This window comes from Haliaeetus albicilla, chromosome 5 (genome assembly GCF_947461875.1).
Source record: "Haliaeetus albicilla chromosome 5, bHalAlb1.1, whole genome shotgun sequence".
In the NCBI taxonomy this organism is placed as follows: Eukaryota; Metazoa; Chordata; class Aves; order Accipitriformes; family Accipitridae; genus Haliaeetus; species Haliaeetus albicilla.
The window spans coordinates 38,359,589-38,378,985 of NC_091487.1; the positions used below are offsets into that span (position 1 = coordinate 38,359,589).

The window sequence follows — 19,397 nt, forward strand, 5'->3', positions numbered from 1 at the left end:
TAGGGCAGAAAAGTTGCTTCCAAAGTCTGTGCTATCACTGCTTCAGCAGCACCATAAATCTGAACAGTGCAGTTCTCTCAGCCAGAGATATCATTTACTGCCACATTGCCACAGAAACGCCAACCTGGTGAGGCAGAGCAGCACTGGATAAAGGCAATTTTTTTTTTTTTTTTAAAGAAAAGCATTACTATCATTCCTTACAGCATTTCAGTTGTATATGGCTGTTTTCCTACATGCTGCAAATGAACACTGCCTCCTACTCATGTTGTCAAGACAGCAGGTCAGAAAGCAATTCCACATTTAAAGTTTCCCACCCAGCTCTACAGTTTGGACAAGTTCCTTCAGGCCAGATTTTAAAATAAACACTGAACAAGGTGCACCTTGAGCAACCAGTTCATGAAACAAGAGTGGCCAACAGGAGAGCCTGCTGCACGCAGGGCCTGAGTGCTGACCCCTACCAGCACCCCAAAGCAGCGCCAGCTTCACCCCAGTGTCATTCCTGACCTCCCTGGGACAACTGGGAGGCGGTGGCAGGAGGTTGTCCTCCTCACCACTACCCTTCGCCTCACCTGCGAAGACGAGCCAGGCATGCTGAGCACTAAGTGGCTCACCCAGTCCCTCAAGGGCAAATCCAGCTCCTTCACCAAAAGCCCCCAGGGTGACTCAGGAAAAGTTTGAACACTGCAGCTGGCCATCTGTCATCAAGATGGAGAAATGTCCTTGTGGGCACAAGTCACAATCTCTTGGGCAATAAACACCCACATACGTACTTTCTACATGGCAAGCTTGTCTATCTCAACAGCTAGGTGAGACCGTTGCAAAGCCTTTCAGCAAGTTTTGCTTTATAACACTGGGAAACAGCAGGATCAATCTTGTTATGCCTTGGCTATCACTACTTTGAAGCCTGACTCCAGACAGGAAAGAAGAGAGGAAGGAAAGGAAAGAAAAGGCTATTAGAACAAACTACTGAGAGGAGTTCAACAGTGCAAAGGGGAAAGTACTTTAATCCCCAAAAGAGACCCCCTGCTCCTACACAAAAGGCTGTGTAGAGGCTTATATCAAGTGAGAAGTACCTGAATTTATTCTGCACATTGTATTTTTTGCCACTTATGCATAGCAACGCTGCGACGAGCTCTTTAAAACCTCTTAGAGTCTCTTCTGATAGACATGAAAAATAGGCTTCACATGGAAAGCCGCCTTCCTCCCAGGAACTGTCACTTTATCCCTACATTGTAAAACAGTAACTTCCCAGGAAGGGACAGGTGGGAAGAGGTGCGAGACCAGTGTCTCTTCTCTGTATCATGTTCAAGATGCCAAGCTTCACCCTGCAAATATGAAATTGACTCTGCAGCTCACCCATTTACCCATCTCAAAGCAGCTCATGAGATCGTATCTCAAGCACCATCCCAGACAGTGAAGGCTCTCATATCTGTCTCTCAGCGCAGGTAGGAAACCTGCAAACCAGCTCCCGAAAACTCAGCAAACTTGTCCTTACAGCCCGTCTGTTGAGGCCGTTAGTAAAAATCAGATCTTCCCACTTCCGACGCCTGCCATGAGCTCTGCTGAGCCCATGCAACCAGGAGAAGGGGGGCTGGATTCAATTCATCTTTGAGCAACATCTCTAAACTGTTTGCTTCCCAAGTCTCAATTAGTCCCAGCTGCGCAAAGCCACACAGGACAGCACTGTGGCACAGCTACCCCCAGCCCGCAGGGCCTTACTGAGCTGGGGCACAAGGGGCTGGGTTGGAAATGGCCAGCAAGGCACAGTCACTTCTCGCACAGACATTTGCTCACTGGATTGCTGGCCGTGCCACCACTTTAGACATGCTGTCTCCCCCCCAAGAGAGGGCCTGAGCATGAAAGTTTCAAGTCTGCCTCACTGGCTGGCCTCAGTGCTATAAATAATAACAACAACAATAATTTGGTGGTACTTAAATCAGATTTTGTACTGCCTGATTTAGTACTTGAATCAGGCAGATCTCCTCTGTCAGAAATTCTCTAGCTATTCCTTAGGTGAAGGAAAACCTAAACCACATGAGTCAACCAGGAAAGACTGAGCCTGAAGAGACCGTAAAGGAATATTTGGGAGGCATGAATCTCTCCTGTTCACCTTAGTAAGCTACTAACTAACGTGTACAGTAATGAACATTTACCTTTAATTACTGCAACGATTTCATTTCACAGGTAAGAAGGAGTGACAGTTCTACTACACCATACAACGCAGGCTTATGCTTGATGGACAGTTATCTCCCCACCTAAGAAGGAAGCAAGCCCCAAGACCCCAACAGGGCTTTTGGTCACATTCAGACCCTGGGAAGGGGAACAAGACTGTCCCTCAATATCTGCACAGTCTGCCCAAGCTGGGGTCCGGTCATTGATCCCTCTGAGGGGGCATTAGCCTGACGGGCTGCAACTGGGAAGAGCCATCACATCAAATTCAACTGGTAGTGGTTGACCATCGAAAGAAATTAGCTTGGATTATTTTGAAGCAGATGTGCAGAGGAGGGGCAAAGCCAAGAGGGAGTTTTAAGGAATTAACACAAGTAACCCAGGTTAACAGAGTAGCTCTCTGTCCCCCTCTTGTGATAGGACCAAGAGGACTTAAAATCTCCTGGAAGGCGGCAATATTAAAAGACTTTACGGCACGTACCACAACCTGGGGTTTGGGACTTCTTTTTAATTCAAAGGTTCAGCTCCTGCTTCTGACAACCAAGCCAGTATCCCACTACAGACAAGATATTTTGCCTCACCCTGCACTGTGAAAGGCAAAAAACCCCACGGCATGACAATCATTTTCCCTCACAGCCTGTGAGCAATACTGCCCATCTCGCTCTGGGCCCCACTGGCCGTTTCTAGATGTATTGGCCAGATATAGGCGTACAACTGGAGATACAGATTGCGGTCAGGCAGATCTTTTGAAAAGGAAGAAGCTTCCCTCCTCAAAGGAGCAGAGCCCTGTCTTCTGATACGCCATCCAGCACTCACAACCCCCACCACCCCCAAGATTACATTCCTCTTTCTCCTTTGTTGAAATATAAGATCACTGCCATCAACTCTTTCTCCATTAAATGCCCTTGGTTGTGTGCTTTAATTCGCATGCTGTCTACTCTCACCGCCCCAGTCCCTCCAAGCAAGGAAACGACTGACAGCAGCTCTATAGCTATCACCTTCAATTAACTCATCAGACTCCAGTGGAGACTTCTGAGTGGCATCATTTCAGACAGCTACGAACAGGAGAACCCGAAAACCCTTCACCTGGAAGCAGAGGAGAGGGGAAGGAGAGAGGCTAAAGAGGAAGGAAAGTCTTTTCACTGTTGTGCCCTCCTTCCCAGTTACTCCCAGCTCCTTACAGGAGGAAGCCCCGCACCTCGGGCTACGTTATATATATTACTATATCATCTATGCATAGACGAGCAGTATCCTCCCCTCTAGCACGGAAGGTTTGGGGGTTCTCCCGCCTCCTCGCAGCTGAGGCGGAGCAAGGCACGATCCAAAAGGCGAGCCCGGAGCGAACAAGTGACCGGCTGGGAAGAGCGGCGGGAGCCTGCTGCACCCCGAGGTGCCCCTGCCGCGTTCAGCACGAGCGTCGTTTCGAATTCTGCTTTATTGTTGCCTGATGAAGTGACTAAAACGGAAATGTTTCGGGGATTAGGATTCCTGAGTGATCTAATACAGGATGCTTTTGGTTTAAAGGAGAAGGGGAAAAAAAAATATATAACTAGAGAGCGGCGAGGCTGGAGCTCCTCCTGAGCTCCCCTCCCCGACACCACCCTTTCGGTTTAAAAAAAAAAAGGGCCGAATGTTACCATTTTTGGACATGAGCTCCGCGCAAGCCCTGCCCTAAACCACACCATTCAAACGAGAAGCTAGTTACCGTCCCGCGGCCGGGCCGCCGGGGCCGGGGGGGCGGGCAGCGGGGCGGCCGGCGGGGGCTGCGGGGGGGGGGGCCGCCACCGCCCCCCCCGCCGGGGGTCCCCGCTCCGCCCGGGCGCACCTGCGGGCCGGGCCCGCTGTGGCGGGCCGGGTGCCGGTGACAGGGCGGACATCTGCTGCTGGGGGGGGGACGGGGACACCCGCCGCGGCACCTCCCTCCCGGCCCCGCCATCACCTGCCCGCTCCACCCGCCCCCGCCGGCTCGCCACGCCACGCCGCGCCGCGCAGCGCCAGCCCCCGGCCCGGCGCGCACCGGCCCCGCCGCGGCCGGTGGGGATGGCGGGGCCGGGTCCCGGCGGCCCCGCGGCGTGTGTGTGTGAGGGGAAGGGGGTGAGGTGCGCCCACCTTCCTCTGCTGCTTCTCCCAGGCCGGGTCCAGGAGCAGGTCCCGGTCCCAGTCCTCCTCCGGCTGCATGTAGTCGTTGGTCTGCTGCGGGTCGTAGTGATCCATGGCGGCGGCGGCGGCTGCTGCTGCTGCTGCGGCGGCGGCGGCGGCGGCCCGTTCCCGTCCCGTCCGTCCGTCCCGTCCCGGTGGGGTGCCCGCTGTGCCCGGCCCCGCGGCCGCTCAGCCCGAGCAGGCGGCGGCGGCGCCCGCTCCCACCTCTCCGCCTCGGCCGCGCGCACCACCGCGGGGGCGGGACGCACCGCCCCGCCCGCGGCCCGCCCCCGCGCCTCTTATTGGCCGGGACCCGGCGGCCGAGCCTGCATTTCCCAGCCACAGCGCCTCGCTCATTGCGCGCCCTGCGCGTCCGTCACGATACCCGGCCGCCGCGATAGGCGGGCTGCGGCCGCCCCCCCCGCCCCCAGCACCGCCCGACAGCTCCCCCGCGGCGGCGGCGGCTGAGGCAGAGGGCGGGCGAGCCGGGGCCATAGCCCGGCCGGGCCGGGGCGATGCCGGGAGGCTCAGTGCCGCTTTCGGGGCGTTTTTCTCTCAGCGGCTCCGCGGCGTGGGAGCCCGTACCGGGAGCGGGCCCCTCACAGATCCGCCCTAACGGGCGGCACGGCCGAGCGGTGCGGGGGGGGGGCGAGCCGCGCGGGTCAGGGCAGCGTTTTGTCACGGGGAGGATGTTTTCGTGTGACAGAGCTGGTGGCCCGGCCTCCCGGCCCCGAAACGAGGGTGCTCGGTCACAGCCCTGCAGTCCTGCCGCCACCCCGCTCGAAATACAGCTTCCTCGTAGGGTCACGCAGGCGTGCCCGCACCTAGGGTGCCAAAAAAATAACCGTTTTCTCCCGTTCCTGACTGGTAACTGCTGGTCGAGGCTAGGATTGCCAGCACCGGCGGCCGAGGCTTCGCACCCAGGGTCAGCAGCTGCAGTCGTGGGGTGCCGCAGCCGCCCGCCATACCCTCTCTGCGCCGTGCTGCGCCAGGCCTCCCAGGCGCACCTGCCGCTTTCTGCCCACAAATATCCTGTTTAACAAGAAAACGCTAAATTAAAGTGCGTTTGGCTCATCTAGCAGCTTCCTAGGAGAGAAGCGCTAAGCCATTAAGGGGTGTACTGATACACAAACGCTTGACGTGGGTTTCTGTCAGTTGAGGGGAAAAAAATGGTAACAGCATTATTAGTTTCCCCTGGTACTCTCACTGAGAAGCAGGATGGCAGCTCTCACAAAAGTGAGAGGAAGCCCAAAGAAACGCTGTTCCGCTACACCATCCAGGGCAGAGTGAGCTCCTGTCCCAATTCATCCAGATTCAGAGGAAACGGAGAGTTTGTGGCCCGTGAACGTGGGAGAGAGGGAGGCTGAGAATGGACTGGAAGGATGCTGCAGAGCATTGGGATGAATCGAGCAGAAACGCTCAACATCAGGCAGGATTTAGCCCTGAATTACACCAGTGAGCTCCTCTTCCAAAAGGAGGGAATCTGTTTTCTCCTTCTAACAAACATTGGAGGTGAAACTGCATATATTCATTCACTTCTTGGCATAAAGAACTGCACAGACCATAATGGACAGATGCTCTGTACGGTACTCTGTCTTCATGTGTCATATGATGCTCCTTGTGTACACCTTCAGACATCATGAACACAAGTAGAATTATCAGAGTTGTTCTGCACAGTTCAGAGACTTGTATCTACCCTACCATGTATCACTTGGGGTAGAAAGGTTATTTAAATATCTAAGTACAGTAATATCCATGATTTTCAAAAGCAATGCAAGATGTCTCCATTTTGAGACCATTTGGGAGACCAGACCATTCAGGGCATCCAGGACTAGCAGGCACTTTGCAAATCCTCCTGGATGTGCTTCATGATGAAGTGTTGGGGAATGCAAAATAGTCCTATCACTCTGGAGAGACAGTAGTGGACTTGAAAGAAACTCCCCCCCCACTGTTCAGCACTGCAGAGAGGTACAGATGATGATGGCTGTTTTTTGAGAAGCAGAGTGGAGGAATTTACATTGGGGAAATATGTACATCATCAGGTTTTGAAGAGAAAGGGCCAATTTTTATTTCTGACAACCATTTGATGAACACCCAGTAACAGAAATTACAACAGCTTCAGCCTGATCACATGATAGTTTAGAGATAACAAACATGTCTGAAAATGTTCCTACCTTCCAGTTTTTATTTATCAAGACACTTCCAACCTGAGGAATCTGGAAGAATATAGGAATTGGTAAGATCTGGGGAAACAAAGGGAGGCGGGAAGCAAACATTCCTTGAGAGAAGTCCTGGGCTTTGTATTTTAAGGCAGGGGGTCCTACTGTATTGCTTCCCCACCCTTGTACTTTAAGAGCCCATTATTGAAAGCCACTTTTCACACCTCCCCAAATGTGATGAGACATCTCAGCTGCCATTCAGTGAGTGAGGATTTTCAGCATTTTCCAGGAGACGCTCAGCACCATGGAGATCCAAGCCCTAAGACACGTGGTGGGTTTCTGTGAAGCTTAATCTTCTGGATGCTGCCTCTTTTGTTCCTTGGAGTTGAGTTACAAAGCAACTATCCCCATAGTCATAATGTTATTATTCTTAGCTGTGTAAAATACACCTAGTGATCTCTTACAGAGGTTGGTGGTACTATAAACAGAAAAATGTTATTAATTGCCAATATCCCATTCATTTACCCATTTCTTCTTGCACAGGGCAGAGGATAGATTAGATGATTTAATGTACAACAACAGTGCAATAAAATGTAATACAATCAAGAACAACTGTGAGGTTTCTAGTGTATTAGAGCCTCTCTCCTAATTGTCCCTGCCATTTCTATTTCTAACTTCGTGATCCTCACTTCACAAAATCCTTGCCTGGATTTCTGGGAAACGTCTTAATTTCTCACTCCTAACCCCATCCCAACTCTTAGCTTTTCACAGACTTCTTAACAAAAGCGAGACACTGTTCTTGGCCAGAGTTTCGTGAACTTACGGGCAATAGTAAGGGGGGGGGGGGGGGGAGTGGAGATTGTTTCTAAACTTGGGATAGTTCCCAGATCCACTTGACCCTTGACCTTGTGAAGAATTGTACCAGCACCACGAAGGGGAAGAGACGAGCTTGCAATGGGAGAGGGAGGCACAGCAGCAACAGGAGCTGCGGAAGCCGGTGCTGCTGGTGGGAGAGATGACTGTAACCACAGCAGTACTCTGGTTTTCCTTATTTAGTCTCCTGGAGTTCTTGTCTCCTCAGTACAAGATTGCTGCTGATTTCCTTGGGCGTTATTCAAGCCTTACCAGACCAAGCGGGTCTCCAACAAGGTCTTTCTGATCCAATGAAGGGAGAGTGGGCTTTTTGTAGTGCAGCAGACAGAGCCACCGTAGGAACAGTTGGATGTACATCCTACTTCTTCAGCCTGCGACAGATGAAAAGAGGAAGGAGTGCAAGGGCATTGGGGTATTTCTGGTTACTGTTTGCTGCTCTTTCTCTTTGTGCTTAGCATATTAGCTACAGGTCATGAGCTTCCCTGGGGAGATATCTTTTTTCTTGCCAAGAACATCCATAAGCTTTTGTAATGAGGCCCGGCAGGTGAGCTCGGTCACTGTACAACGAACAAGACTGTGTTGAAGTGGCCCTTAACTTTTGTTTTGCGAAGTGTCACAGCCAAGTTTCAGCTCTTATATACTGCAGATACACAAAAACTTTGTAGCTCTGGGATTTAGCACTTAAATTTGAACTGCATGTTGGGCCCTTACGGTAAAGAATTCAACAAGTTACACTTTTCTCACCATTTCCACTTCCCCAGTACAGGACACATTACCAGTAAGAAGTCAGCACCTCTGAAATGCAGACATTAATCTGGTGGAGTTCAGTGGGGTATACCATGCTTCATGGAAGACTGGGGGCAGGAGGGGTGCTCATGCCCAGAGATTGGGTAGAACTTGTGCTTTTAAGAAGTGCCATGGTCATCCAGGGATAGCTGGAAGCGAGGCAAAAAAAAGGAACAACCAAGGCAGGGATGCTGTGTTTGGAGGAGAGGAAAAAGGGGTCTGAATGAAGCTCCCAAGTACAAAACAACTCTCTTCTTCAGGGCCTCTTCACCTGAGCTGTATTCCTCTTCTACCCTGCCATTACTAAGTCCTCTTCCCCTTTACTTCCCTTCCCATTTACCTGAACTTCCAAAATTGGCTCCCCAACCCTGCACCCTGGAAGTAAGGTGACTTCTGGGACTGCACAAGTACCTGAAGAAGGTGTTATCTCCTCTTTCTACTGACTGGGGGTCAGCCATGCTTGTTCAGAGCATGAGGTTTAAGGCCAAAGTGACTTACAGAGCTGTCTTCACATAGTAAGCACTTGCTAATATTGTTTGAAGTGTGCCATTTTGTGAAAATTATGTTTGGGCTTTTTTCCTCCTGTGAAAACCTTGATTTTAATTTTCTAGCAGAATATACCCTAGATTGCTCCCTTTGCTTTCACGGTGTCACTTGAGCAACAATAGAATCAGGAATTATACCTCCAGTCCCATATTCCTGTTATCACATACCCATTGTATCTATTTTCATCCTGCAAGGCAAATAGAGTACTTGACCAACATTGCCCATACACTTCCCTTTGCTTCCTCCCTTCACCCTTGAAGGGGAAGGTGTTTGCTGCTCAGAAGTGCACAGCAGCATCATGTGCAAGTGAAGCAGACTCACCTCAGGCAGCTGCTGAGCTGGTTCTGCAGAGAGACCTAGGAAGTAAAATCATCCAATGGTACCTTGCCCACAGGGTCACATTAGATGCTCATGAAACACACTGTACAGTGAAATGACCGCCTCAGTGGGGTTAGCATCCTTATGCTATGATATGGGCACAGAGACCTTCAGTCACCCATGGTTAGGGCTTCTCATTTTCATGTTTTACCTGCTAGTTGCCCTGTACTGAGGGGCAGGTCTTTGTGGGCTTGTTTGCTCAGCCCTTTTGGTTTTCTGTGTCAGTCTTTAAAGGACATCCCATTTCACAACCCTGGCACAGTACTTCTGTCTGGCCCAAACAGTAAGGAGGCTCAGGGACCAGAGACGCTAAAGACAACAGCCTTTTCTGTGTTCCTACAAGAGACAGCGAATGGATTAAAGCATAGAAGAGAGCATGCTTCAAAATGGAGACCATAAGCACACAAATTCCTGACAACTGGTATATCCATGTACTAACCAAAGGTTTGATCCAGGCCATGCTCAGTGCAGACTCTTCTGGTGGAGGCAGCTGAAGGGGAAGAGGCTGCCCTGAGACACAGGGGAAGCCATGTGCAGCAGGGGCTGCAGCAGGTACCCACCTCCATGAGCCAAGCTCTGAAAGGCAGAGCCAACCTGTGCCTTCCACATGGCCAAGGTAGCAAGAAAGCAGGAGAACCTGGTTACTTCTGGAGACTGCAGATGAGATCCAGGCTGGCTCATTCCTGGTGCCACAAAGAGGGAAACTCAGGTTTGAATCTCTTGTTCTCACTCGCTGGCTGAGCAGAGCTTGCCAGGTGATGTGCCTATGGCTTGCAGATGCAAGAGGCAGAATTTGCTGCTTTTCTTGCTTCCCAGGCACCAAAACTGGCCATAGAGCAAGTGTGACAAGCTTTGGAGGCAATTGCTGTGAAGTCTTTCTGGAAAGGGAACAGCAGCAGGATAGTAGTGGGAGGGCAAGCACAGGGATTAGTCTCTTTCCATCTCCACCCTTGCCCTCACAGAAAAATCTTTTCTTATGAGAGAGTCACCGAACTCTCAGACCTGTCATTATTTAGCCCTAGCTTAAAAACTTCACTTAAAATCCCTTCCTTTCGCTTTGATGTTCTCCATAATTGCGAGTCTGCTATTTTCTAGCACAACGCTTGAAAAAACCCAGCCCTCCCCCATCTCCAAGTATATCACTTGTACAGTGGTATCTTCAGGCTGTTCTCAAGCAGAACCCCTTTCTGGCCATGGCTTAGAATGACTTCCCGGAGAGAAAGCCAATGAATGTTTCATTTCTTCCGAGCAGGGCAGCTTCCTTGTCATACTTCAGCAACAGCACGCTGCACGGCTTCTTCCCGCACGGCTCCACAGCTAACCTGCGAGTCTAACGGTGACCAGAGCAGCAATAGTCATTGCCATGCCATCTATCACTGCTCTGGGACGCGTTGGGTCCATTAGTTACGGCTAGTACAGTTAGGGCATGCAACAGTAGGTTACAGTTGTTGCAATAGTGTGTCAGCAATCCCTGCCTGACAAAACCCACCGCTATGCTCAGGTATGTTTAGAGCAAAGTGCTTTTGCTCCAGCTTTCACATGCTGTCTCCAGCAGCCTGTAGCCAGCTGGAGACCCCAGGCTCCATCCACCCATCCATGGTGCACTTTTACCACTTTTACACAAGAGAAGCACCCCTGTGGGGAGATCTGCAGGATAGGTGAAGCAGCCACAGGTCTGCTCCAGCATACACTGGGCCTGCCAAGGATAATGCCTCAGAAATGGATTATCAGAATGCTCAGTGCTCTGGTCACACAGCCCCTCCATCCCTGACAGGCTGCTTATGCAGTGGCTGCAGAGAGCTGGTGCAAGACCCGATCATGCATGAAGTTCATTTGCTCACAATTTTTGCTCCCTGCATGATGCAGGCCCAGGATGATCCCATAGGGGGAACCATGGAGGGTGACGATGGCAGAAATCTGATACAATGCAAACTGCGATATAAGCAGGCCAGGCGGCTACTGCAGTCTTTGATTCTAGGTAGAGGAGTTCATGGTGTGAGATGGCATAACTTCGCACTGCATTGCTTTTGAGGCTATGTTAGTTTGTTAGTTACAAAGGCAGAGCAAACCCAGAAGAACAGATATCAACAGATCTGGAGCAGGCTGCACTGTGAGCAGGCAGGGAACGCTGTGCAATCGCAGCAGCATGGCAACGTACATGTGCTACGCAGGCCGGCGTAATGCCAGAGCTGCAGCTCTCTCAGGCCTTCCCCAGGAAATCCATGCCCAGAAGTGTACATGCACAGCAGTGTCATTTGTAGGACATGAGAACAAAACCTTCTGTTCCCCTCAGCATTTGTAAGGCCGTGGAATGCTGTGTGTGGCTCTGGGTGCCAGTTTTTAAGATACACATCAGTTGGAGAGCATCCAAAGGAGAACTAACAAGAAGGCTCAGAAGTCTAGAAAACCTGACCTTTGAGGGGAGACTGAAAGAAGCTGGCTTGTTTAGTCTAGGGAAGAAAAAACTGAAGTGAGACACAGTAGCAGACCTCAAAATATGTAGAAGTTTACTGCAAAGCAGAAGACGGTACACCATTTGCAGTAGCCACTGGAGAATCTGCGAACTGTCAGGATAGCAAAGCACTTGAGTAGGCCACCAAAGGAAACTGCTAAATCTCCACTGCTGGAGGCTTTAAAGAACAAGTAGAACAGCTATAAGAAAGGCTAAACTTCAGGGACAACTGATCCCACCACAGTCTGGGGGATGAACCCAGCTCTCTTGGGATCCCCTCCAGCTCTATTTCATAGCCCGGCAACACAGTCAGCTTCAGAGGGTAAGACAGTACCATGAAGGAACATGACATGGTTGTAAAAAGACTAATGATGGAAAAAAAGCATTTGCAGCTGCAGGGATGTAAAAATGTAAAATCAGACATATGGAACCTGACCTAGACAGTCCCATCAGATACCCATGTGTAAAGCACATTTCAGCATGACTGCAGCAGGAACTTGACTCAGCTGAAAGAGGTGACTAAGGTGAAAGGGGCTGTGTGAAAAAAATACAGCCACATGTTTACATGCACTTACATGGACAAAAACTGTTTTAAATCCACTTCAAGCTCTGAAATGAAGTGGCAGTTCTCTTTTGTGTTACAGCTATCAGCAAAATTTAACATCAGTACTCCAAATGCTGAGAGGAGATGCTTCACTCTTAGTTTTGGCTTTCAAATGCACCTCTCATGGCCTCTCCATCACCTCAGGCTTTTAGCATCAATTGTTTATTTCAGTAGTGAGACAGGTCACAGGGACATCAGACTGCAAACTATATTCACAGTCCATGCTTGGGTATGAGGCCATGATGACAGGTAGTTCATCAAGGGCTAAGAAAATGCAGATCCATATGACTGAAGGGAGGCCCACCCTTCATCATTAATGTACCAGCAGGGCATGAGTGCTCTTAAAATTAGGGGGAAAGGGGCAGGTTAACTCATATCTGTTAGCTGTAGTCTTCAGGGTGCTAATCAAGGCCCTTGTAATATCATCTAGTGCTCCAAAGACTGCCCTGGGAGATTGAGGAGAAACAGCTGAGCTGCAGGTTTTTGGTGTCTTCTGTACCACACCAAGCCACCCACCTCCACCAGCAGCAGAGGTGGCACAGCTTAGCACAGCATAGTGTGGAGGAAGAGCTCACTCCTTTCAGAAAAGTAGTTGGTACAGCTGAAAAACACACCAACAGCCTTCCAGGCATGCCAGCTTTTTCTCAGCACATAGCGGCCCAGCAGCGAGTGGGGAACACAATGCTGAGTCAGCGAGACTGGCATCCAAATTCAGACTTGTCTCAGAAGTGGAGCAGGATCCACACACTGAGCCTAAAGCCGCCACTCCATTAACTTGCCTTCCCAAAGTACCCTTGCTGGAGCCTGAAGTTGTCCATCATACAAGAAGGGATGGCTTAGGGCTTTGCTTGAAGAAGCCCCTTCATCCCACTTCTCTCAAGGGTGCAGGGAGCACCTAGGTGGTCAGCAGCCTGCCTGCTTCCCCAGAGCAGATTAAGCTCTTGTGCTCTGCAAGCAAAAACTGCTGCATAGCAGCAGCTATAGGTTATACATGCTTTTGCACAGAAAATCATCTTGTGTTCATTATGTTTTTCTCCTAACTGACTCATTCTCCTTGCTGTTTCTTCTCTGTACAGTGAGAGCAACTGTGCACAGCTACCTCAAATCAAACTATGCAGTGCAAAGTTACCCCCTACATCAGAAAGCTTCTTATTTGGGAAGCAGCGGCAAACCTCATACCTTTATATTTGCAGTAGGTCCACTGTCAGGAAGGTGACACTTGTAGAGCAATACATCCAGTGCTGTAAAATGGAGTTTGGAGAAGACACACAAGCAAGGAAGATGCTGCTGGGCAGCACACGCAGCAGGAGCAAACACTCAGCAAGCAAACTAGGTAAGCTGCTCTCCCCAGCTTCCTTTAATCCCTTCTCTAGTAGGATTTCCCCTGCTCCCCATCCTCTCAAATAATGTACACCTGTGATTTTGCTCCTAAGAGGAGGCTCCAAACCAATAGTGCAAGCCCTGGGCTCTCCTGTGGTGCTTTGCCTCTCTTGGTTTTTCTGAGCTATGACTACCTGCTCATGCCTTCTCTCCAAGCCTAACATAAAACTAGCTTTGAAACATAGCAGATAAAAAGGGATGTGAGAAGCACAGACAGTGGCACTTTCAGGCCAAGGGAAGGAGGCTCTCGGGGCAGCCCAGCCACCACCATGTTCAGGCTGGTCTGCTGACTGTATGCATGCCTCACCTATGCTCTCTGTGGCTGTAGCCCAGCAGTCGGGGCCAGGGCTCAGAAGTCATCTTCACTGCTTACAGAATTTGTCCCATAAGCAGGTCCTCCCTCATCCCTAAGAGCTCCTCCCAGGGCATCCTGCTCTCCATTTATATATTCTGCTTTTTAATTATTTTTTTTTCCCTGAGAAAGCCTCAGCTATTTCCTTAATAGCAGAGAGGGAGATGAAGGGGCTGAGGAATAATAAATAATATTAAGTGGTGGAGCAGACCTCACGTTAAGTGTGAAGTCCACCTGTCAAGACATCAGTCTCTCATGTCTTTTGTTGGACCAGCCAATTAACCCCTGTGGGTACATGTTTCTTTCCTGACCTCTAGGAAATCAGCAAAAAAAATCTAGAAAATGCTGCTCCGGTTTTTATTTTTTTGGCAGGGCAGGAATTTAGCAGAGGCCTTCCCTGCAGTTGTGCTCCTGTCGCGGGAAGGACAGATGCGATCCCATGAGGGATGCCTGGGAATCAAACTATAGGCTTTTACGTGACATCATTTGAAGCTTTAAACAGGGGTTTAGTGCAATTGCTGTCCAGCCCAGCAGTCGGGTGACCTGCCCAGGTCGCCCTGGGTAAGCGATGCACACAAGCCGGATCGCTGCAGTACTTGTGGACTGGATTCATTGTTACCCACTCTGTCTCTCCCCAGCTCCAGTGGTGGCTGGCACTTGGTATGGGGACAAGAGCCGAGTGCCCCTGGTCATCCTGATGGGCCATGCTACCTCCACCCCAGGCTTCCCCCACCCCGGGCTGTGCCTGGCCCAGGGCACCTGGCCAGGAGCCTGAAGGTTTTCACAGCCATCTACGGTAAGGCTGGCTCCCGTGGGCTGGCTCACACCCCCCCAGCATGGCCACAGGGAAGGAAAGGTGGAAACCTTCCAGCCTTGTATGGAGCGTGGCGGTGGCCGAGCGGCAGCGGGGGCGATGCCGTCCCACTGGCTGGGGGGTCCCGGGCCTGCACCACCTGCTTGGTGCTGGCTTCCCAGGGTGGGTCCTCTCACCATCCCTCCTGCAGCACCCGGCTCGTCTGCAGCCCCGATGGGCTCTCTTCTGAGCCGGAGAAGGAGGCTGTTAGGACCGAAGCTGAGAAACGGAGGGCCAAACTCAAACCGCCGGGCAAGAGGAAGAAACATTGAGTGGGGAGTTTGGGGGTGGGCTGACTGCTCCAGACATCTGCGCTGTTTAAATAACTGTCTAGGTAAAGATGCACTGCTTTATATTGCCCTTCAGCATACAGGCAGAAAGTGGTGGTGTTTTCCTCTTTGGAAAGTGAAAGCTGTCCTTATAGCTCCCCTGGGTCTTCCCCTGCTGAAAAAGGAGAGCCAGTTGTTAATATAAAGGAAGATGTGGTTTCTCTTGTGTTACGGTCAACAGCAAACTCACCGTCACTATTCCTGGCCAAAAATACCCTGAACATCCCTACACCATCCTCTTCACAGGGCAGAAGTGGATGGTATTTCAGCACTTGTGCTTTCAATGGACTAGGAGGCAGCCCGTTGGGGCAACAGGAGCCTGGCTCTGGGAAGCACAGAGCACATAGGCATTTGAGAGGGAGAACAACCCTGCCATGGCCATCAGCAAACTCATAGCCATTCAAGCTGCTATAGCTATGAAATGGAGCTTTTTAAGCATAAGAACTGCTGCACCTCAGGTTGCTATCACCTGTGTGCCAGAGGCCCAATGCACAGGTCTCTGACCCTCTATATTTAGTGAGAGCAGTGCTGTAGGAGGGCTTGGCAGCTTTGGGGGGGGGCAGTGGGAACCCCATCATAGGCAGAAGGGTTCTGGCCTTGGGGCTGATGCAGTGGGACCCACTGCCCCCTCGCCCCAGGCAAGGGAGGGCCTTGGGAAGAGGTAGTTGGAGCCTTGGCACGTGCCTAGCACACCTCCTCTATCGCTGAATTGCTGGACCCATCTCATCTGTCCCCACAAGCCTTGGCTCAAAACACACTGGATGGCAAACACCTGCTTTTCTCCAGACTGCAGAGAAGAGTTGGAATCCATTTCCATGAAAATTGTTGGAGAAAGGCTAAAGGTAAAGGCTAAAGGCTGAAGTCTCATCTCCCCATCCCCAAGCAGTGACGTGCTACCTCACAGGAGTCATATCTTCCGGATGAATGAACCTTACAGAGACAGAGAGGTGGTAGCTGCCTGTCATTTGGACGAAGAGCGCCAGCCTCACCTGCAGAGGTGGCTCTGTGGCCGTTGGGTATCCTGATGCCTGACCGCAGCATTTTTCCCCTCAGGCGAGGTCAGTTCTGCAGCCAAGATGCTTGTTACCATGGTCTCCTCCTCCATCTTAGCTTTTTGGTGATACACAGCCTGGTATGTCTTGCTTATACCTACAGCTCTGAGAAGCTGACCCCCAGCAGGCGTCACTGCCTCAAAGTCACTGGACAAGAACGAGCCACAAGGTCAGTGTGCTGGCCTCTTTCTCCTAATCACTCATCTCTAGCTTTTTTTAAAAAAATGACCTAATCTCACAGGGTAGTTTTACTGCAGTAATTCCTGTGATAACTGAGCTTGCAGGTATTTGGAAACAGAGTTATAGTCAGGGCCAGCAGAAAGTCTCCTATGGTTGGTGGCAGTGCACAGACCCTGCGGCAGAAAAAGGCATCACGGATTTTTCTCTTGCAGTAATCATTGTGCAGGCTATGTACATTGTACCCAAATGGTTACAGCTGGAGAAGCTGAGCTCATGAAGCATGAGCCTCAGAAAGGTTCCTTGTACTGTTGTGGTAAAGAGCCACAGACACTCTCTACCCTCACGTGTAAGGTTCAGCTAAAAAGAGCATATTTCAGGTACTGTATCAGCCAGACTTCTGAGAAGTAGTGATGAAAATAGAAGCCTGGGAAGAAAGTGACCTGGTCTTACTGTAAGACTCTGCAGCTCTGGGGCTGAGTTTGTGGCACTATCCTGTTCTTCTGAACACCCCTCTGACACCCAACGTCTCTGGGACACACTGTTCACAGCGCTACAGTCTGGCACAGAGGAATTGGAAATGCCAAGATGCGGAGATTTTGTGAAATATTCTGGTTATTTCTTATAAGGTCCCATTCTAGGTCCTCCACTGTCATAGATGAATTTAGATGGTTCTCAAGATACCCCACAGGCAACAGCTCTAGATTATAATCTGTCTTTCTCTATAGCAACACCCACATAAAAGAAAACCCCTTGTGGCATAGTCTGCCTGTCTGTTTATAAAGGCAGTTTGTTCCTTTTTGAATGGTAAGTAGTTTCTGAAGGGGAAAATGCGAAAAAATTAAGAGGGTTGCCAATTGTGTAAAATGAATTGGCAATATTTTTTTGCGAAATACAGTGAAATATATTCTTTTTTACTGCAAATCATTACAACTACTAATACGCACAGTTCTGTGTTTCCTAATGCTCATGGCCATCTCAGGTACAGTGCCAGAAATATGCTCCCAGAGAAACAATTCTAGTTCTCTGCTGATAGATCTCTGCTGACAGCCACTGAAGCATATTTTAACCCCTCTCTCTGTTACTTTCAGCTCCAAGTGTGCCTAAGTGTACTTCAAGTACCCTGAGTACCTGGTACCCTGAAGAATAATGGAAATAGAAAACAAAAAAGTGTGAATATTTGACTAAGAACCTAAGGGAACTTACATGCAAATTATCCATTTGCAAACCGCTGCCAAGGCAGTGCCAAATTCAGCCCTAGCACTACGCAAATACAAATGTGGTTGATGAAGGGTTTTTGCTGGGAAGTTCTGGTTAATTTCTGGCCTGACAGCACCTTGTCGGGGCGCCCTGTGATTCTTAGCAGACAAAACTGGGAAACAATTTCCATCATAGGTCTGTGCATAGACTCTGTTCCACATACTCATAATTTCTGAAACATACAGCTTTGGGATTAATCATGTTTCCAGGCTCTTTATTCAAGGATGATTTTCTGCTAAGGCAAAAAAAGTAACCAAACCTCCCCCTCCATCCCCCTGGATTCCTAAGTCACCATTCTTTGAATGACAGGCAATGCAAAAAAGTACACAATTGACATGGTAGAAAATAAATATAAATACTTCTCTATCACTTGACTCAAGCAAGGCTCCATTTTGGATTTTGAAAGGTACCCAGGTCTCCCTTGTGCTGAGTTCAGTTTAGCACCGTTGCTTGACTTGAGTGAGAGGAAAGCAGAGAGTATATGAGCTTAAGGTTACTGGAGTATCACTTTCTAACATGCTCAAATAGCGTCTGCTAATAGCAGAGGTGAGCACAGCTCCCAGCATGGTGGCATCTACTTGCCATCCCCTCTGGCCAGGGGCTTAGGCTGGGGCTGTAGAGCTGCTGGAACAGGCTGTGTGGGTCTCACTGCAACACATAAATAACCTCACTCCTCTCTGACTCTGTTTTCTTAAACCAGAAAGTTAGCCACAAGTTACATTGCTTTAGTTAAAAATAAAATGTTAAATATCACAGGGTTGTCTCCAGACATCTGGTCTCTTTGTGCCTGACACCTGAGATCCCTACAAGTGAAAAACAAGGTTCCCCATTTTCTCCACGCTTTTGCAGTTTGTTGTCTCTGGACGTTTGTCAGCACCATGTAGTTGCTGAGTTTCCTCTCCAGGGCCAGTTTCCTTGTTTGCCCAGACCTTTCAAAGAGCTCTGGGGAGAAAAAGCCCAACCCCTCTTGTATGACCACCACAGAGGAGAGGCGAGTCCCAGCCCAGCTAGGCAGGTTCTTCTGGGGCATGACCAAGGCTGACAGCACTTGCACTTCTTTTGCAGTGCAGCGATGGCACGACATCTTCGCTGATGCCAGCTGGTCTGGAACAAGTCCCCGACCCTTCTTATTTTGCAGCATTACCTGTCTCAGGGCAATTGTACCCCAGCCCTTGGGCACTCTCTGGGAGTGACTCCCATTTGCATCATAGCTTTTGCACTCAAGTAATGAAAACTTTCACAAGGGAAAAAGAACTATGCACAACAATAGCGGTAATTATGGAAAGAGCAATTAAAAAAAGAGAGAGGGAGAAAGAGGGTCTGGGCCCAGTCCAAATTGTGTGTGCCCAATAGCAAAACTACCATTACCTTGAGCAGGACTGAGTGCTGGCGTCTTCCTGATTCCCAAATAAAGCTACAGAGGAGGCACACCTCAGATTTACAGCAGCATTTTTTCTTGTACCTGCTTATCTGCTTTGTTCATTTATCTGTGACTTAGCATTTATATTTACAAAATTCAGCCCATCCAACAGGTTTCTGGGAGCATAGTCACAGCGTATTGCATGCATCTAGAACACCCTGAGAGAAGAAACCAGTTCCAAGAGCTTCTTAAACATCAATAGACTTCAGCTCTGCCAGAGCGTTGGTAGGAGAAATTAGAGATGGGTGCGAACAGCTGAAAAATTCCTGCCACCATTCTCCAGCCTGATTCAGCAGAAGTACCAACCTCCTTGCAGGAAGCTCGTCCCTCCTGACAGCAGGTCTGTTTCCCTCTGGTCTCTGCCCACACAAGCAGCCTAGAGACCCCCAGCCCTCTATGGCCACCGTCGGTGCAGATGTTTCAAAGCAAGGACTGTGGTGTTCCCTGAGTGCAGCCCAGTGCTGCGTG

The 19,397-nt window shown here is 50.0% G+C and overlaps 1 protein-coding gene across 4 annotated transcripts in view; it reads right to left on the reverse strand.

Annotated features, from left to right (window-relative positions):
• The window catches only part of ACTN1 (actinin alpha 1), a 92,605-nt gene extending 88,103 nt beyond the window's left edge, over positions 1-4,502 (reverse strand). For 3 of the 4 annotated variants that reach the window (XM_069784195.1, XM_069784194.1, XM_069784198.1), the window contains exon 1: positions 4,279-4,502. In XM_069784195.1, coding sequence (XP_069640296.1) covers positions 4,279-4,383 — 105 coding nt within the window. In that variant the 5' untranslated portion in view covers positions 4,384-4,502. The remainder of the gene's footprint in view (positions 1-4,278) is intronic. The other variant, XM_069784196.1, reaches the window with a different exon arrangement.
• Between the last annotated feature and the right edge of the window lie 14,895 nt (positions 4,503-19,397).